This window comes from Anoplopoma fimbria, chromosome 5, assembly GCF_027596085.1.
Source record: "Anoplopoma fimbria isolate UVic2021 breed Golden Eagle Sablefish chromosome 5, Afim_UVic_2022, whole genome shotgun sequence".
Taxonomy (NCBI): domain Eukaryota; kingdom Metazoa; phylum Chordata; class Actinopteri; order Perciformes; family Anoplopomatidae; genus Anoplopoma; species Anoplopoma fimbria.
The window spans coordinates 4,751,359-4,772,836 of NC_072453.1; the positions used below are offsets into that span (position 1 = coordinate 4,751,359).

The 21,478-nt window shown below is 42.2% G+C and overlaps 1 protein-coding gene and 1 pseudogene across 4 annotated transcripts; both read left to right on the plus strand.

Moving 5' to 3' along the window:
* The first annotated feature begins 1,381 nt into the window (after positions 1-1,381).
* On the plus strand, positions 1,382-9,179 carry LOC129091232 (NADPH oxidase organizer 1-like). 4 transcript variants are annotated; one of them, XM_054598772.1, is made up of 8 exons: positions 1,382-1,514; positions 5,085-5,251; positions 5,359-5,439; positions 5,530-5,602; positions 5,980-6,163; positions 6,254-6,450; positions 6,563-6,670; positions 6,877-9,179. In XM_054598772.1, exons 2-8 carry the CDS (start codon positions 5,177-5,179, stop codon positions 7,656-7,658), a joined length of 1,500 nt encoding a protein of 499 aa, XP_054454747.1. In that variant the 5' UTR covers positions 1,382-1,514; positions 5,085-5,176; the 3' UTR covers positions 7,659-9,179. The 4 variants fall into 4 exon arrangements, with proteins under 4 accessions (XP_054454747.1, XP_054454749.1, XP_054454748.1 ...); XM_054598774.1 differs by having other exon boundaries at positions 5,155-5,251; XM_054598773.1 differs by having other exon boundaries at positions 1,382-1,468.
* A 5,239-nt stretch (positions 9,180-14,418) lies between these two features.
* Positions 14,419-16,962, plus strand: LOC129091761 (NADPH oxidase organizer 1-like; annotated as a pseudogene).
* The last annotated feature ends 4,516 nt before the right edge of the window (positions 16,963-21,478 follow it).

Genomic DNA, 21,478 nt, shown 5'->3' on the forward strand with positions numbered 1-21,478 from the left:
CTGTGTGCTTTGCACTTTACATCAATTCCCTGAGGTGAAATTCCCAGGGTGGCGTTGTTGATTCCTTTTTCTTATTTCTTAGTTAGATCTTTTAGTTTATTTTCCTTTCGCTTACCACCTTGCCACATAAGCATCAACTTAGCATTAAAGTAAACTCGTTTTTTTTTTTTTTTTTTTAAACTTAGGCCTACTGTTTACTAAAATGCTGACTCAAATGCTAACTAAAAAGACTTAATAACCATGCAACATTCATAGCCTAGCCTTTATTATAGTAAACCTTATCACTTACCAGTATGGAACGAGTCCTGCATCATGGCAATAACTTCACTAGCTTGGTAGACTTTCTTTTTTTTGGAAGTGGCCGCCATCTTGAAACGCTCATAAAATTGCCTAAGTCACTCTTGTCTAGTGACTTAGGCAAAATAAATTGGCCTAATTCACACTCTTGACATAGGCCATTACACTAAACGGGTAGGATCACATGATCTGTTCAACTGAGGATGTTGGGGATTTTACCAGAGGTGGCTAGCATCACAAAGAGCTGATTTAGGCAAGAAAATCATTTTGGCAAAAAGGTGACTTAGGCCATTACTTTAAGAGGGTGACGATACCAAAGTAAAGTATTATTGAAGTATTTTAATACACAGCAATAATATGTTTAATTGATTTGTCATGATCCATCAAAGTGCTGCATGTTAACTGATTCAACTATGTGCAGGAACTGAAACATGTTTGTCTTTTGGAGGACCAAAAAAAAAGAAAGAAAATGTTGAGAAAAATGAATAGAGATGAGTACCGACACCCGGTATTAAACATGATGCGATGCTAATTATATAACTTTTATCCTTACTTTTTAAACATTTTGGTGTAACTTATTAACACACTGCACCGTGCATCTCCTTTGCTCTCTGTGTCGGGCCGAGCTTCTCCAACTACACACACAAACTCATAAAAGCACATACTGAGCGAAGCAGAGAGGCCGCGGTAGAGACAGTGAAGTGATTCAGGTGAGATGACGATAACTACGACAATTATGCTAGTTACTGTTACAGTGCAATAAAACCTTGGCCAGTTAAAAGCCAATACACCTGTCAAACAAATATAAACATGTACATTCAGAAAAGCGCTTTTTCAATCTTCTCTGTCATGACCATGGCCATGTCTCTGTTTATTCCTTGTGTCTCCTGTGCTCCCTTGTTTGGTTATCTCTGTGTGTGTGTCTGTGAGGTGGGTGTGTCACCCCTCCCACTCTCTCACCACACTCTTCCCTCACTCACCTGATCACCTCATCAGCACAAGCATACTCACCTGCTCCAAGCCACACATCTGCCTTCTATCTACTCATCAACTCTGCAGTATTTAAACACCAGTCTCACACACACTCACTGCCAGATCGTTCTCCGTATTTTGCCAGACCTTCCAGCGTTATTCCCCGGACTGATTTCCCGTTGCCGACCCTGCCTGCCTGGTGACTCACGGCTCTCTTTTGTGATGTTTAATAACCTGTGATATAGGTCTGTAGAGCTGTCCTCTTTAAAGTGCCCCTTTAAAATAGCTTTGTCAATTATGAATATATTGAACCATGCGGTGTTTTGTTCGTTAAATAAGTGTTTGTCCGAAAGTTTTCCGTGTTCGTCTCGTATGTCTATATTGGAGTATTACAAATACAGTCGACAGGCTCTGCTAGACATCTGCAAGAGCAAGATCCACAAAGTTGTGGACATTACTGCAGTGGCACTAAGGGAGCTCGGAATACTCCGCCGGACTGAGACTACACCGGACTCGACTGCTACCCCTCCCCCGGAAAGGAAGCCTCGGAAGCGGTGTGCGAGGAAGCAGAAGAGGGGCAAGCGCGGAGGTATCCGGGCTAGACTAGCGGCTAGCCCAACTCGCCCAGCCATACCATCCATCATCCTAGCAAATGTACGCTCCTTGGACAATAAAATGGATCATATCAGACTGCTGCGGTCAACGAATCGGACAGTGAGTAACTGCTGTATGCTTGTTTTCACTGAAACATGGCTCAATGACAACATCCCCGACTCCGCTGTACAACTGGAACAGCTGACATGCTATAGAGCTGACAGAGCCCTCGTACACGGAGGCAAGACCCGCGGGGCGGGGTCTGTGTTTACATCCGTGATGCGTGGTGCCGTGATGCAGTAGTGGTATGTAAACACTGTTCACCACTGGCGGAGGTTATGATCATTAAGTGCCGTCCTTATTACCTACCGAGGGAGTTTACTGCGATTCTGCTGGTTGCGGTATACATCCCCCAACCTCCAACACCAGTGACAGGTACGCGGCACTTTGTGAATTATATCAAGCCATCAGTGAACAACAGACAGCACACCCAGATGGATTCACCATTCTCGCTGGAGATTTTAACCATGCAAATCCAAAAACTGTCCTTCCAAAACTCTACCAGCATGTCAATTTCCCTACAAGAGGAGGAAACACTTTGGACCAAGTTTTCACTTCACACAAGGGAGCATACAAGGCCTCCCCTCTCCCCCACATCGGACTCTCTGATCACATCACTGTGATGCTAATCCCAGCATACAGACCGAGAGTAAAAATCACTAAGCCGGTCCGGAAACAGGTACGTGTGTGGCCAGAGGGGGCCACCTCTGCTCTTCAGGACTGTTTTGCAACAACAGACTGGGAAATGTTTAAACAAGCAGCCACATACAACAGCCACACTGACATTAATGAATACACAGACACTGTTACCGCTTACATCAGTAAGTGCATTGATGATGTGACCTACACAAAGACCATCGTCACTCGGGCTAACCAGAAGCCATGGCTGACAGGGGATGTCCATCGGCTGCTGAGGGCCAGAGACAACGCCTTCAAAGCTGGGGAGGAAACTGGCCTGAGAACAGCAAGAGCCAACCTGTCCCGTGGCATCAGGAAAGCAAAACAGGACTATACAAAGAAGTTAACCTGCCACTTTAAAGACAGCAGAGACACGCGGAACCTGTGGAAGGGCATTCGGACCATCACGGACTACAAGCCCGCGCCACAGATCTGCGATGACAACATCTCTCTGCTCAACAACCTCAACAGCTTCTTTGCACGGTTCGAAGCAACTAACAACACAAGCCCAAAGAAAACTCCACCCCCTCCCCACGATCAGGCTCTGTGCCTGTCCGCTGCCAGTGTGAAGAGGATATTCGCCACTATCAATCCACGGAAAGCAACAGGCCCAGACAACATTCCAGGCCGGGTGTTGAAGGACTGCGCTGAGGAGTTAAAGAAAGTCTTCACTGACGTCTTTAACATTTCTTTGAGGCAAGCTGTAGTTCCGTCACATTTCAAGGCCACTATCATCATACCTGTGCCAAAGAAACCTGCTCCATCCTGCTTCAATGACTACCGACCCGTTGCACTGACCCCCATCTTGATGAAGTGTTTTGAACGGCTAGTTATGTCACACATCAAGTCCTCCCTCCCAGCCACCCTAGACCCCTACCAGTTTGCTTATCGAGCCAAACGGTCCACCGAGGATGCGATCTGCTCTGCTCTCCACCCTGCCCTCACCCACCTGGACACAACAGACTCATACGTCAGAATGCTGTTCTTAGATTTTAGTTCCGCATTCAACACCATCATCCCACAACAACTTATCTGTAAACTGGTCCAGCTGGGGCTCAGCACCTCGCTTTGCAACTGGGTGCTGGACTTCCTCAGCGAGAGGCCACAGACAGTACGGGTCGGCAATAACACCTCGAGCAGCATCACACTCAGCACTGGGGCCCCCCAAGGCTGTGTGCTCTCGCCCCTGCTCTTCACCCTGCTGACTCACGACTGCACACCAAGTTGATCAGGGTTGCTGGAGGTGCACCAGGTTGTGATCCTCGATCCTCCCAGAACCTACAGCACCAATCACATGGTGAAGTTTGCGGATGATACCACTCTGGTGGGTCTCATCACTAAGAACGATGAGACCAGCTATAGGAAGGAGGTCAACCTTCTGACCATGTGGTGTAGCAACAACAACCTCCTGCTGAATGTCAGCAAAACTAAGGAGATTGTTGTTGACTTCAGGAGACGCCACACTGAGCACCCACCACTGACCATCGATGGTGCGGCAGTGGAGCGAGTGAGTGGCACAAAATTCCTGGGGGTGTACATCAGCGACGACCTCTCCTGGACCACCAACACTGCATCACTGGCGAAGAAAGCCCATCAGCGCCTCTACTTCCTCCGAAAATTGAAGCAAGCACGAGCCCCCCCATCAATCATGTGCACATTCTACCGAGGCACCATTGAGAGCATCCTGTTCAGCTGCATCACCGTGTGGGGCGGGAGCTGCGCTGAATACAGCAGGAAAGCCCTGCAGCGTGTGGTTAACACAGCTGCAAAGATCATCGGTGCCCCACTCCCCTCCATGCAACACACATACAGCACTCGCCTCACCCGCAAAGCGACCAGGATTGTGAGCGAGGCCAGCCATCCCGCTCACAGTCTGTTCACCCTCCTGCCCTCTGGAAGAAGGTATCGGAGCCTGCATGCCCGCACCACCAGACTCAAAAACAGCTTCATCCACCAGGCTGTCAGGAAACTAAATTCTCTCCCCTCTCTCCCCTCAGCCACATCAACAGGGCTGTCAGTAAGCTGAAATACCCCCCCCCCTGCTTTCTGCCTTGCTACACTGTGGACTAACTGTCTTTGCACTATTACTATTACTATTACTAGTTTAAATACACACCATACAGACTGAAATTGCTGCTATTATTTATTTATCTATTTAAAAAATGCACTACTACATTACTTTTTGCTGCCAGTATTGACTGCCTCTTTGCACAATTATTTTTACTTATTTTATTCATACAGAACTCCTATATTTTATGCCATTGTCTATCTTGTCTATTTTTAGTGTTGTCTCGTATATTTGTGTTTGTGCCTGTGCACTTTTTATATGTTCACCGCGGGATAGGGGGAAACGTTTTCTCGATTCCCTCACATGTCTTGTACATGTGAAGTGTTGACAATAAAGCTGACTTTGACTTTGACTTTGATTCTCCGCAATATGATGTCACTGAAATGTTAAAACTAGCACTATATTCTCCTGCAAGATCTCTGACTTTGAGAGAGGCAGTTCAGCTCGACACTGAAGGTCAATAAAGCAGCTATTCATCCTGACAGCTCAGACACAATCAACTGGACGATGGCCGTTGATCAACGCTTCATAATCAGTGCCCGCATTATCGGAGCCGTCCACAGGGACACACCAAAACTGAAGGTGAGTGAAGACCTCAATTGTTATTTATTTTAGGGGTTTAATGTCTCTGCTGTATTTGTGTGTGTGTGAAAGTTTCTTGTCTCATCATTTATTTTCTCTCTCCACAGATGTTCATGATATCTGTGTTGTGGTCTGACGAGACTGAAGTTATTGTCTACAGGTCCTTCAAGGATTTCAAGAAATTTCATGTAAGACCAAAGAAACCCACTTGCTGTACTCAGTGTGCTGTTTATATTGTAGGAAAAATTATTAAATTAAATGTTTATTCTTTCCAACAGAGGCAGCTGAAAAAGAGGTTCCCTCACCTGAACCCTTTCAGGAAAAACGACAGAGTGATCCCAAAATTTACAGGTAAGATTACTTCAACTGTGGTTTACAAGATGTATTTAAATGGTCTCTTATGAGCAACTGTGTATTTGTGGCCATTAATTAGAGGAATAGCCAGCTGAAACAGTTAAATATCTGAACAAACATGGTTTGTTTAGCTTGCTTGTCCCCTGAGGTGCACTGATGTATCCTTAGAGCATCGTTTCAGTAGGCATTAGTGATGTGTCTTATTTGTGTCTTTCTTTGGTCTTTGTTGAAAGGATGTAAGCATTTATAAAAGACCATGGAAATGACATTCAAATATTTCTAAGAAAGATGCTTTATAAATGTATTTCTTATATTCCTCCTCCACTCAGCATATGTTGTATTAATCCTGAAACTGTTTCCTCTCCTCTCTCCAGGGCAGGTCAGGAGGAACAGCCTCCAGAAGAAAGGATCCAAGCGATCTGTCCAACGGATGAAGTTCCTGGAGAGCTACTGTGACAAGCTGTTGAAGTGCGACCAAACTGTGACTCAGAGCTCAGAGGTGGCTCAGTTCTTTATGCCCAAAGACCATGACCTGCAGCCAGACTTCACCAAGAACAGGTAGGTTGTCATGTCAGTGTTTAGGTCAAATCATGTGAGTGTTTAATAGAAGCTCTTGATTCTTAAATGACTGACTTTTCTCTCACACAGCATCATGATCCTGCTGCCTGATGGCTCAGGTGGAGGAGGGGGTGATGTGACTCGCCAGCATGCAGGCAGCATCACTCACCCGTTTGTCACCCAGACTTACCGCTGCGTGGCCGCTTACGAGACAAAGGATACCAAGAACCGTCCGTTTAAGGTCGCTGTGGACGAGAAGCTGGATGTCCTGATCAAAGACCCTGCAGGTCAGTGCTTAATGTTTTTAATGTAGTTACTTCCATGAAAATCATCAAAATCCTTGAGTTACCCCCACACCCATTTCTGTGATGCTGAAAGTATGTTTTATTTCCTCTCCAGGTTGGTGGCTGGTGGAGAATGAAGATAAGCTTTTGGCTTGGTTTCCGGCTCCCTACCTGGAGTTATGTGAAGGAGAGGATGGTGATGATGCTGGTTTCCAGCTAGCAGGTGTGTTACTTGCAGTCACAGTGGAATATTAATGAGCAAGAATGCACGTAAGAAGAACTGATGTCATTTAAGCATCTTGATTACAGAGCTGAACCTTTGTAAGCCTGACATTGGTGTGACATCATCTGGCAAAAACTCATTTTAATGAAGATAATATGTAGCTGTACAGCAGTTCCTGAGCTTGTTGTCTTGTGTGTGACCTTTAGGTGCCCTGTACTGTGCCGTGAGGAGTTACTCTACTAAGAAGGATGACGAGGTGTCTGTGCCCATTGGCTCTGTGGTGGAGGTGCTGAGGAAGTCTGACAACGGCTGGTGGCTCATCAGGTTCAATGGAAAGGCAGGTTACATCCCCTCCATGAACCTGCAACCATACAACAACCCACGGGCAGGCCTTTACAGCCTGCAGAAAAAGCTGCACAGCTCCACTCTGAACCTGGCAACCAGCAGGGAACCTCAGGCTCCTCGTCCATCCGGCATCAACGAAGAAAATAGTCCACAACGGGATTCTGCAGGTCAGTCCAGAGGAGAGCCCAGTCTGCCAGGGCGTCTCCACAAGGCCCGATCTCTGGATGTTCTCTCTGAGACCTGGTCACAAACACCGACGGAGAGGGAAGCCTCAACCTCAGAAGGCCGCGCACGCAGCTTGAGCAACACAAGCACTGAGATCAGCTTCTCAGACTTCTCCTCAAGCAGCGAATCATCAAGTCCAACAGTCAGTCCTTCAGCCTCACCTCAGCCTGGTGTCAGTGACAGTGGGATCAGCATTCCTGATCTCAGCCTCTACGACCGCCGAGGCTCCAACACTAGCCCTGACAGCTCTGGATCTTTAAGCTCCAAAGGAAGTGAGATGGCTTCAGTGGCTCCCAGGATGCCACCCAGACCAAAAACAGAGGAGATCCTGACCCGCTGCACCACCATGACCCGCAAGGCAGCCCTGGCTACCAAGACCCGGCTTCAGATTCAGCCAGAGTCCATCCACAGCCGCTAGGGAATCACAAGACTTTGATTCATGAAGTATTCATATAACTTATGTTACCGGTTAGACCCCATAGGGTCTGTCAGTCAAGTGTGTTTTGTGCGGCATTTTAAATATCTTGATTTCAATTTTTTGTCATACCAGAGATCGAAGATATAGTAATATTGGCTGGGATGATTAACGTCGGGCTCAATGTGACAGGAACCGGGATTTGATGACGACGTTCGCGCGCAGCCACTTTGGGGCGGCTACGTCAGAGAGCATGGACATTGAGGAGCTGGCAGTGACCGTGTCTCAGAGACTGTGGTTGTTGCAACTGAACCAGCTCAAAGAAAAGGATGGGTAATAATTTACCTTAGCCAAATACAAATTTTAACTGAACAGAGCCTGAACGCATCATAATGTAACTGAATGGATCATCCTTATGTTAGCATTAACAGAGATTCCCATCATGCAGGTGCTGCTGATGGGAAAAGATGCCCTCTGGTTAGACTGATGTCACTAAACCAGTTCTATGGCAACTATTTGTGTGCATGGGTGTGTGTGTTTAGCTATTGTTTCCCACAGTAACCGGGAATCATCAGGAAGTGGCACGAGATGTACTTTTAATCAGTCAGTAGTTTTATAAGACACATATCACACTGTACACCGCCATCATTGTTATGTATGACCAGAAACATTCCCAATATTTATATTTGGCAGATTAACGTAATACCATATAGCTACATGGGATGGGTGTTACAATAAGAAAGCAAAGGATTAAGAAAAAGATCTGAAAAAAATACTTAACTAAAATCACGTGTTAAAATCACATTAAGTGTTAAAATACTTAACTAAAATCACGTGTTAAAATCACATTAAGTGTTAAAATACTTAACTAAAATCACGTGTTAAAAGTGTTAAAATCACATTAATGGTTGCTCTATTCAAGTCTACCAGTATGACTGACAGTTAGCCAGCATGAAAAATACCAGGACATTGACACTGAAGCAGCTAATGGAATTCAGCCGTTATTAAACTCATTGCCAGACAATGAAGACATGTCAGAATGTCTTCATTCATTGTAAATATTTCAATAATATAATTGGCCATGGTTTCTTTTCACTGAAGTTATTTTATAAAAAATGGGCAAATACTGCCATAGATATGAGAGGTCATTTTTACCTTAGCATTCACTAAAGATGGTCAATAATATATATTTTTGGGGGAAATTTATGGTGTCTTACAAAATCTTTTTTCGTTTTGTTGTTGCTTTTATAGTATTAGTAAGTCGGTACAGTATATATTTATTCATCTTAAAATTTGGATAATTTCTATCACAATCAGAAGCACTGTTCATTTCAAGCTCCCATCATTTAGTAGCAGACTGGACTTCTCTGCAAAGGCAGTTTCAGGAACAAGATAGGAGGAAGAAGGAACTTCCAAGACAAACTGTTTTAGGTACATATTTGATCCAATGGAGCTGTTTTTTCTGCCTCTGACATGATGTACAGTAAAAACACAGCAGACATAAAACCCATGAGTGAAATATGTGAACGCTTATAATTAAATTGACCTATTTGGCTCTTGTTCAACACTGGCTCTGTCTTGTTAATAGCAGGCTAACACGTGCAGGTCAAAGCCTGCTAATAACCGTCCGGCTGCTCAGGAAACTAGCTCAACTATCTCTTTACCTAGTTTTTTTTATACTAAATAAATGAGTTTTAATATGTTATTTAAAAAGAGAATGAATTCACAACAGGAACTCAATAATATTTCACAGAAAACATGTCTAAAATTTAAATTATATATATATAGCAGTCCTGAGTGAAGTTTATAAAGAATGAATAACAAAGACATGAGTCAGTATTGGTCCTTCCCCCTGCAAAGTAAAACAGTCCTCTGTCCTTCACCCTCTGCTGATGGGAGTACCTCAGGCTCTGATGGTGAAGGGATAAGAGGCTGCTTTGTCTCAGCCAGCAGCTGAATTTACAAGCATTTTAAGATACCAGGCAAACTATGCTAACCTGTTAGACTACAGTCAGGTTTCTATTTTAGCTTGTTTGCAACAATTCACTATTAGCCAAGCTAGCTTTGCTTCTGTAATCATAGTGGCATGCATGAGAAACTGTAGACAGAGAAGATTGAAAAAGCGCTTTTCTGAATGTACATGTTTATATTTGTTTGACAGGTGTATTGGCTTTTAACTGGCCAAGGTTTTATTGCACTGTAACAGTAACTAGCATAATTGTCGTAGTTATCGTCATCTCACCTGAATCACTTCACTGTCTCTACCGCGGCCTCTCTGCTTCGCTCAGTATGTGCTTTTATGAGTTTGTGTGTGTAGTTGGAGAAGCTCGGACCGACACAGAGAGCAAAGGAGATGCACGGTGCAGTGTGTTAATAAGTTACACCAAAATGTTTAAAAAGTAAGGATAAAAGTTATATAATTAGCATCGAATCATGTTTAATACCGGGTGTCGGTACTCATCTCTATTCATTTTTCTCAACATTTTCTTTCTTTTTTTTTGGTCCTCCAAAAGACAAACATGTTTCAGTTCCTGCACATAGTTGAATCAGTTAACATGCAGCACTTTGATGGATCATGACAAATCAATTAAACATATTATTGCTGTGTATTAAAATACTTCAATAATACTTTACTTTGGTATATAACTCTTTGTCTGTTGCTTAGGATTTGACATATCCTACCTGTCCACCCCTCGTCCTCATCCAAACATACTGTTCACAATGTTGTTTGTTCATTTTATAATGGATGCCAAAGCCAGTGTCAACTTTATTGGTTCCTTTGTTAGTTTATTTTTATTCATATGGAAAATCTCAAGTACACCTAATAAGTAAAATTATTCTAAAGCCAAACACCCAAAAGGTTGAAGTTTGATTTATTGTCATTGCACAACACAAAGAGTTGCAAAAAAACCCACTTTTTATGGAATGTGAAGATGAGTTGAGGAGTCTGACTGCCTGAGGGAAGAAGTTGCTCTGTAGTCTGGTGGTATGATAGCTGATACCTCCGTATTGACTTATTCATATGCAGATTTTCGTATTAGCATTACTACAGAGAGTGACATACTCCATGAAAAGTCTCTACAGCTTTTGGAACCGACTGAGAGATGGTCCAGCTGTAATCAGCCGTTGCCGCCTTCAGAAAAGGGCGTTGCTTCACGTGGCGTTTAAAAGAAAAGGATGGGTAATTTCTCTACAAACAAACTTTTTGCACCACCTGCATGTTCAAACCGAAAGTGGGGCCTTTTTTGTATCTGCATACAAATCAACGAAAGGATGCAAATTGGCAGCAAATTGACCCAGTTTAGACGACCGGAAAATTTAAGACAGAGCTGGAAGAAGAATGTATGTGTGCCTGAGAAAAAACCTTTCAGTTGTACATTGATTAATTTACACTCACTTTAATTGACTAATAGCAATGCATGAATGATAATGTAGCCTAGAAATAAGTATGATTTTGTGTTATCCGCTGAAAATATGCTAATTTTCACCCATATAGTAACCTGTTGATACCAAATATCACAGACTATTGGCGCATCCAAAATAATGACTAGACACTTTGGATAAGACAGTAATTCAATGATTTGCTGAAAACTTTAAAAGAAACGATTGATACCACTCCAGCTCTACAACATAATTCTGCCTAATCTATAGCTGATTGAAATTTGTCAGACACAAGATCCAGCTAAACCTGTCTGACCAGAACCTGAAATACCTGAAATGTTGTTTGTACCTGAAATCTAACGTGTGTGTGAAACAAGCTGTCAGCAGATAGTAAAGGATTACCAGTTTCCTGTCAGAACATGTTCTTATTTATTCATTATATATATTTTTTTGTTGCTTATTGTATGATTATTTATATTGTCCTTATATGATAATAATAATATGACACTGCAAAGTCCAAACAGAAGGGCCAGCTAAAATACGACTAATATATCTATGTTTGGATGAATTTGTATCCATATTTCAAACTCCACACAGAAGGGCCGCCAAACCTGGGATTGAATCCGAGCCCCTTTTGCTGTGAGGTGACAGTGTTAGTGTAGTAGTAGCAACTAAGCCACCGTGCAGCCTCAAGTAGGAGATGTCAAATCATAACCAACAGATTAATAAGAGCTACACCAAAGTTCAGTATTAGTGTATGTTTAATTGATTTTGCATGATCCATAAAAATACTGCATTTGAAATTATTCCAGTTAGTGCAGGAACTGAAACTACAGTTTTTTGGGGGAGGACGAAATAAAGGAAAATGAGACAAAGTGAATGTGAGGAGCTACATGAGATGAACTAAATAGAAGGAGTCTGATGTATTAGTAGTGATACAGTTTTCAGGCCAGCCTTGATATAGTTTGATGGAATATATTTAATAAAAAAGTGCATCAATGCATCATATTTTTAAGATCATCATCATGTTTGTAGCATCGCTGTCCTGTGAGAACCTTGTACTGTATTGGCATGTCAGTATTGTTTTCAGATGGACTTGAATAAAATCAAATGTATCATTTAAATCACCAACAGTATCATCTTACTGTCTATACTATAATATTTAAGACTTTGTATAGTTGTTTATCATTTAAATACTAATTGCTGGGGCTGTAGTTTATTAGTTTGAAAGAATTGTCAATGTACTGAATGAACAGAAGCATGAATGAACAGTACATCATCATTGAAAGGTATACAGGCATGTCAGAGCCTGCTATTAACGAGATATTAAACTATTGTTGAACATGAGCCAATGAGATCAATCTAATTATATGCCTCCACATATTTCACTCATGAGTTTTGTGTCTGCTGTGTTATTACTGTACAACATGTTCGACAGGAGACAGAAAAACCAGCTCCAAAGGATCTGTCATGTACCTAAGACTGTTTGTCTTGGAAGTGACATCATGCTTTCTTTTTCCTCATATCTTCTTCATGGAACTGCATTTGCACAGCAGTCTGGTCTGCTGCTAAAAGATGTGTGCTTAAAAAAGAGCAGAGCCCTTCGGATTGTGCTGGCATAGAAACCATCCAGAGATTAGTAGTTTTAAGATGAAATAACATAAGTTATAACCGACCTAGTGAGGCTGTAAAAGACAAAACAAATAAAGAATTTTGGTTCTGCCAAACTGCCCTTTATTCATGCATCTTAGACCATTAGGCCCCCATAGATTTTCCACACAAAAAATGTCCCCTCATGTCTAAAGCAGTATTTACCTACTTTTTGTGAAAAACTTTGGTGATCAAAGACCATGTACAATACTTGAACGATTGAAATAATGCCATAGGTCTTTATCAATGAAAACATTTTGACATGTCACAGTATGAAAAACACAGATTTAAATAATAAAATGAATGATGTTTGAATTCCATTTAACTGCTTCAGGGACTTATTTGGACACTTGAATGCAACAGATGCATCGTTAATGTTATTTTAACCCTTTTTCTTTTCCTATAATAACAATATCTATAGCCTATAAGGTGTGAGTCATTTTAGTGGTGGGGCATCCATTTAAGATTTTTATCTCCAATGTTTTTCTTTCTCTTTTGCTTTCCCATTAAGAGTGAAAATACACCGAACTTCCACAATGGTAACATCTTTTCCAAAGTGAGGTAGAACAATTGTGGGAACGTTTTTCCATAACTGTGGCTCTTTAACATCTGAACGCAGAATCTTGAATAGTTTACTTTCTGGAGAAAATAATTACTTTTCTTTTGCTTATGGACACCATAATGAACATGTGCTTTACTTCCTCCTCAGGAATCGTTTCACATAAAAGGAAAAAGAGCTTTGCACTAAATATAAACATTGGGAATGTTTCTGGTGACACATGAAGGTGATGGCAGTGGACAGTGTCATATGTTTGTTTTAACATAACTGACTGACTGAAAGTACATCTCGTGCCACTTCCTGAAGATTCTCGGCAACTGTGTGACACACACACGTGCACACGCATACACACGCACACACACACACACACACACACACACACACACACACACACACACACACACACACACACACACACACACACACACACACACACACACACACACACAAACACACAGAGTATTATAACAAAGAACTGGTTTGGTGATTGTAATAAGTGTGAGTCAGTCTAACCAGAGGGCGTCTTTTCTCATCAGCAGCACGTTTCTGATTTATTATTCATCTCAGCCTTTCTTTATGAGAATAATGTCCCTTTTGAAGAAAAAAGAGGAGTTCCATTGACTATTGCCATGAAAAATGCCCCAAAACTATTTGTTTTTTTAGTGTGGAATTTGAATGATGATAAAAGTCGTATTTATTGTCATATTTAAAATGAAAAAACATTGCCGTAAACTGATGATCAAAAAATGATTTAAATGCATGAGCTAGTCTGACTATGTCTTCATTCATGTCAAAATGTTATTCTTTGCTGCCAAGTGGCCCGTCTGCACATGTAAGTTTGGGTTGAGTGCAGTACATGATTTAAAATGGGTCAAAGTGTTTTCACACTCAGACTTCCAGCTTTGTCAATTATGAATACATTCCCCTCAATATGATGTCACTGAAATGTTAAAACTAGCACTATATTCTCTTGCATGATCTCTGACTTTGATGCCAACTTGACTACAAGAAGATCCAGTTACACTTGTGTGACAAAGACTCTGCACGTGTGCATCCTTTTTTCCAGCCCTCAGGTGTTGCTCACTCAGACTCCACCTCCGTTCTGTGAAGCGTATATAAAACGCAGCAAAACATTCAGATTTTTGTCAGAGCAGCAGAGGCAGTTCAGCTCGACACTGAAGGTCAATAAAGCAGCTATTCATCCTGACAGCTCAGACACAATCAACTGGACGATGGCCGTTGATCAACGCTTCATAATCAGTGCCCGCATTATCGGAGCCGTCCACAGGGACACACCAAAACTGAAGGTGAGTGAAGACCTCAATTGTTATTTATTTTAGGGGTTTAATGTCTCTGCTGTATTTGTGTGTGTGTGAAAGTTTCTTGTCTCTCATCATTTATTTTCTCTCTCCACAGATGTTCATGATATCTGTGTTGTGGTCTGACGAGACTGAAGTTATTGTCTACAGGTCCTTCAAGGATTTCAAGAAATTTCATGTAAGACCAAAGAAACCCACTTGCTGTACTCAGTGTGCTGTTTATATTGTAGGAAAAATTATTAAATTAAATGTTTATTCTTTCCAACAGAGGCAGCTGAAAAAGAGGTTCCCTCACCTGAACCCTTTCAGGAAAACGACAGAGTGATCCCAAAATTTACAGGTAAGATTACTTCAACTGTGGTTTACAAGATGTATTTAAATGGTCTCTTATGAGCAACTGTGTATTTGTGGCCATTAATTACAGGAATAGCCAACTGAAACAGTTAAATATCTGAACAAACATGGTTTGTTTAGCTTGCTTGTCCTCTGAGGTGCACTGATGTATCCTTAGAGCATCGTTTCAGTAGGCATTAGTGATGTGTCTTATTTGTGTCTTTCTTTGGTCTTTGTTGAAAAGATGTAAGCATTTATAAAAGACCATGGTAATGACATTAAAATATTTCTAAGAAAGATGCTTTATAAATGTATTTCTTATATTCCTCTTCCACTCAGCATATGTTGTATTAATCCTGAAACTGTTTCCTCTCCTCTCTCCAGGGCAGGTCAGGAGGAACAGCCTCCAGAAGAAAGGATCCAAGCGATCTGTCCAACGGATGAAGTTCCTGGAGAGCTACTGTGACAAGCTGTTGAAGTGCGACCAAACTGTGACTCAGAGCTCAGAGGTGGCTCAGTTCTTTATGCCCAAAGAACAGGACCTGCAGCCAGACTTCACCAAGAACAGGTAGGTTGTCATGTCAGTGTTTAGGTCAAATCATGTGAGTGTTTAATAGAAGCTCTTGATTCTTAAATGACTGACTTTTCTCTCACACAGCATCATGATCCTGCTGTCTGATGGCTCAGGTGGAGGAGGGGGTGATGTGACTCGCCAGCATGCAGGCAGCATCACTCACCCGTTTGTCACCCAGACTTACCGCTGCGTGGCCGCTTACGAGACAAAGGATACCAAGAACCGTCCGTTTAAGGTCGCTGTGGACGAGAAGCTGGATGTCCTGATCAAAGACTCTGCAGGTCAGTGCTTAATGTTTTTAATGTAGTTACTTCCATGAAAATCAGCAAAATCCTTGAGCTACCCCCACACCCATTTCTGTGATGCTGAAAGTATGTTTTATTTCCTCTCCAGGTTGGTGGCTGGTGGAGAACGAAAATAAGCTTTTGGCTTGGTTTCCTGCTCCTTACCTGGAGTTATGTGAAGGAGAGGATGATGATGATGCTGGTTTCCAGCTTGCAGGTGTGTGTTACTTGCAGTCACAGTGGAATATTAATGAGCAAGAATGCACGTAAGAAGAACTGATGTCATTTAAGCATTTTGATTACAGAGCTGAACCTTTGAGAGCCTGACATTGGTGTGACATCATCTGGCAAAAACTCATTTTAATGAAGATAATATGTAGCTGTACAGCAGTTCCTGAGCTTGTTGTCTTGTTTGTGACCTTTAGGTGCCCTGTACTGTGCCGTGAGGAGTTACTCTACTAAGAAGGATGACGAGGTGTCTGTGCCCATTGGCTCTGTGGTGGAGGTGCTGAGGAAGTCTGACAACGGCTGGTGGCTCATCAGGTTCAATGGAAAGGCAGGTTACATCCCCTCCATGAACCTGCAACCATACAACAACCCACGGGCAGGCCTTTACAGCCTGCAGAAAAAGCTGCACAGCTCCACTCTGAACCTGGCAACCAGCAGGGAACCTCAGGCTCCTCGTCCATCCGGCATCAACGAAGAAAATAGTCCACAACGGGATTCTGCAGGTCAGTCCAGAGGAGAGCCCAGTCTGCCAGGGCGTCTCCACAAGGCCCGATCTCTGGATGTTCTCTCTGAGACCTGGTCACAAACGCCGACGGAGAGGGAAGCCTCAACCTCAGAAGGCCGCGCACGCAGCTTGAGCAACACAAGCACTGAGATCAGCTTCTCAGACTTCTCCTCAGGCAGCGAATCATCAAGTCCAACAGTCAGTCCTTCAGCCTCACCTCAGCCTGGTGTCAGTGACAGTGGGATCAGCATTCCTGATCTCAGCCTCTGCGACCGCCGAGGCTCCAACACTAGCTCTGACAGCTCTGGATCTTTAAGCCCCAAAGGAAGTGAGACGGCTTCAGTGTTTCCCAGGATGCCACCCAGACCAAAAACAGAGGAGATCCTGACCCGCTGCACCACCATGACCCGCAAGGCAGCCCTGGCTACCAAGACCCGGCTTCAGATTCAGCCAGAGTCCATCCACAGCCGCTAGGGAATCACAAGACTTTGATTTATGAAGTATTCATATAACTTATGTTACCGGTTAGACCCCATAGGGTCTGTCAGTCAAGTGTGTTTTGTGCGGCATTTTAAATATCTTGATTTCAATTTTTTGTCATACCAGAGATTGAAGATATAGTAATATTTATAAGATAAATATATGCTGAAAACCATAAAATACCATAATAATAATAATGTAGCTTCAATGAAGCTTCAGGGGGAGCCACTTTAGGGTTGAGTTAAGTTTAAGATTGTTGGAGTTGAAGTAGTTAAGTATTTACACTCAACTTTATTTTAATGTTAACATCAGCAAAGAAATCCTCAAAGAATAGACTAAACTCCAGTGTGAAGGCTTCTTGATTAATTTCCAAATGAAGGCATGAAATCTAACAGGCGCGTTAAACAAGCTGTCATTAGATGAGAAGGATTACATGTTTCTTGTCAGAACATGTTATTAATTATTTATTATATATTTTTTCTGTTGCTTATTGTATTATTATTTATATTGTCCATTTGTGTACAGTATGCACTGCAATTTAACCTGTTCACAATGCAGCTTCATAATGTGTAAGTTTCACATAAACATGTCAATAAAAGTCTTATTTACACTAAAGTAACAAGAAGTTCCTGTTCGATTAATAAAGAAAAGACAAGTGGGTATATATTTGGGGAACCATAAGTTTTCATGTATTTCTACATGAAATATGTTTCATACTCTGAATATCTGAATAATCTGCTGCACCACAGCTACAGGTGATGCTTTGTACATCGCTGGCCACATTTTACTTTTTGTGGGGATGAATATCCATAAGTAATAATAACAATCTTCATTCATATAATGTCTTTTTTAAAAGGTTTAAATGTTCTGCACAGATAAAAGAAAAAAATCTTTAAAAACAACAGTCAAGTAATAGCACTATCAGTCAAACTTCAGATAACACAAGCACTGTCAGAATCACACCATAAGAAAGCATTAGATGAGTGAAAAATAAAATAAGCACATGAAATGAGAACCTCGTAACAGTTTTAAAAACATAGGTTTCCAAAATACATTTAAAAGCACATGGAGTGCTATCTAACCTGAGATCTGAGAAGTAAAACAAATAATAATCTAAAAGTATCAGGGAGCCAATGAAGGCCAGCTAAAATATAACTTTTATATCTATATTTAGACAAATTTGTATCCATATTTCCCTCAATCCAGTTCACAGCTGTTGAGATGCACTTTATTCAAGTTGTAAATGGTGCCTGCTATTCAGACACAAGTATAATTCATTCATTCATTCATTCATTTTCCGTAATCTGCTTATCCAGTTAACGGTCGCAGGGGTGCTGGAGCCGATCTCAGCTGCACAAGTATAATGTGTTGAAATAATTCAGCTGAGACAAAACTGAGAAATATTATGTGTCAAGGCATCCTTCAAGAGGGAATGATCTGCTTAATGTCAAGTCTAAGTCAAAAAGGAAGTCCAGATTCATAGTTTAGCCAGGAGAACCTTGATCATTGAGATACTTAAAGAATAATAACATACATTGAGTTGGTGCACAATAAGAAAGTTGACAGTTAGACCCCATTGCGTATCCAACCATCCATTATTCAAAGCTTATCCTATTCAGGGTTAAGGTTCGATCCCAGCTGACATTGGGCGAAGGCATGTTACACCCTGGACGGATCGCCAGAGCAGGGCAATTAAGCCAAGGGTGCATGTCTTTGGACTGTGGGAGGAAGCAGGAGAACCCGGAGGGGGAACCCACGCTGACACTGCAAAGTCCACACAGAAGGGCCAGCTAAAATATGACTAATATATCTATGTTTGGATGAATTTGTATCCATATTTCAAACTCCACACAGAAGGGCCGCCAAACCTGGGATTGAATCCGAGCCCCTTTTGCTGTGAGGTGACAGTGTTAGTGTAGTAGTAGCAACTAAGCCACCGTGCAGCCTCAAGTAGGAGATGTCAAATCATAACCAACAGATTAATAAGAGCTACACCAAAGTTCAGTATTAGTGTATGTTTAATTGATTTTGCATGATCCATAAAAATACTGCATTTGAAATTATTCCAGTTAGTGCAGGAACTGAAACTACAGTTTTTTGGGGGGAGGACGAAATAAAGGAAAATGAGACAAAGTGAATGTGAGGAGCTACATGAGATGAACTAAATAGAAGGAGTCTGATGTATTAGTAGTGATACAGTTTTCAGGCCAGCCTTGATATAGTTTGATGGAAAATATTTAATAAAAAAGTGCATCAATGCATCATATTTTTAAGATCATCATCATGTTTGTAGCATCGCTGTCCTGTGAGAACCTTGTACTGTATTGGCATGTCAGTATTGTTTTCAGATGGACTTGAATAAAATCAAATGTATCATTTAAATCACCAACAGTATCATCTTACTGTCTATACTATAATATTTAAGACTTTGTATAGTTGTTTATCATTTAAATACTAATTGCTGGGGCTGTAGTTTATTAGTTTGAAAGAATTGTCAATGTACTGAATGAACAGAAGCATGAATGAACAGTACATCATCACTGAAAGGTATACAGGCATGTCAGAGCCTGCTATTAACGAGATATTAAACTATTGTTGAACATGAGCCAATGAGATCAATCTAATTATATGCCTCCACATATTTCACTCATGAGTTTTGTGTCTGCTGTGTTATTACTGTACAACATGTTCGACAGGACAAAGAAAAACCAGCTCCAAAGGATCTGTCATGTACCAAAGACTGTTTGTCTTGGAAGTGGCAGGTTGAGTGTTGCTCCTCCTCCACTCAGGTGATTTCTGGTGGGCAGATTGCAGAGTGGTTTCACCTGTATAAGTGCTGCGCCTTCTCTGGCGCGCACACTGCTGCCTGGCACTCGTGGCGAAGACTCGGTGTGGCGTCTGTTAGTTGTTGGTTTGTTGTCGGTTGGTGTGGCGTGCTTCAGTCACTTGAAGGTGAGTAGGCATGACGCTACTTTCGTGCAACTTTATGATGACAAGCAGGTGCCCAGTGATCGCGAGTGTTTTTGTAACTTTCCAGCGTTGTTGGCCGTGTTGTTCGGGGGCGGCATTGTGAAGAGTGAGGGGAGTGTGGCATCCGCTCTGTACTGTTGCCGCAGCCGGTGATCAGTTTCGGGGGCGTAAAGCTCTCTTCGTTCGGCTGTTGGAGCCGCAGCGGTGCTTTTGCTTTTCTTCCTCCTCCTGTGCTCTGGTGAAGCTGCCCTGCACGGCTCTGTGACGTAGCCTACACCTGGCGATCCCAAACGTAAACCATCCACGGCCTCCGGTCCTGGGGCGGCCGCTCTGTCTTCGCCATCCGCTCCGTCTTCTCCATCCACTCCGTCGTCTTCATCATCTTCGGCTGCTCCGGCACCGTTGCCTTTTTCCACACAGTCCGATGTGGCGGTTGCATTCCCACGCAGCGCTAAGTTTCCAGTCCCACCACAACTCTTATCGGTTTGGTTAATTGTCTGCTTTTCCTTTCATCTTTTTGTGTTTGTGTTCTTTAGTTTATTTGTTTGGGTTAAATCCTATACATACATATATTTTTGTGTTGCGTTTTGTTGACCCATTTGGGGTTAAGCATATCAATATTTTCTTATTATTTCTGATCTATTGCTTTGGGGTTCAACTGATTATTTTCTGTTTAGTTTAACATAGCTGTTGGGTTTGTGTTTGGGGTGTTATGTGTGTGTTTTATTATAGTCCTCTGTTTTAAATGATTGTCGTAACAACCTGAGTGTCTCGCCACAACAGTAGTGTAATTTTGTGTTTCTTTCTTGTGTTTCCAGGACAGGAGCTGGTGTAGCGGGCGGCAGGCTTTGATTTGGTTTGTAGTGGTTCTTTTGTGGTTTTGAGTTGATTTAGTCTGACCGCCTCGCTACAGCCTAGCTCTGTGCCTGTTGTATTTATTTCTACTTTGGGGTTTTGACTTGACACTTCAGTGGTTGTTGAGATCCCTGAGCTCTTTCAATTCTGCTTACTGTAAATAAATAAAATTATATCTTTTGTACGTCCGTCTCTCGTCCTTTATACAAAACGTGCAACGAATCTGTGTGACCTCTGGTTGGCCAAAGTACAGGGCCAAGGTTGTATTTCCTGGGGTGCAATTCCCCAGGTGGCGTTGTCGAGCAACTTTCCCCCCTTCTCTCCATTTCGCCACAAGTTGGCGTTGTCGACAGGATGCACTGTTAGAGGACAGAGACGTGACTTTCATTTGTGTTATTAGTTTGAGTTTGTTTTTTTCTTTCCCTTTTTGCTTTTGTTGGATTAAGTGGTGGTGTGTTGAGGCAGTGGTGAAGACGGAGCGGCAGCATATCTTTTGTTTCTTTCTTTCCTTTTTGCCAGTTGGTAAAATCAGGTCTCCATTTTGAGTTGGTGAGTGTGGTTTCTGCGGTTGCTATGGAGGAGGAACTGCAGCAGCTCAGAGAGCTAGTGGCACAGCTTAGAACAGATAACGAGCAGCTGTCTCGAGCGAGAGATGCTTCCCAGGCCGGTCCCAGTAGGGCTGACC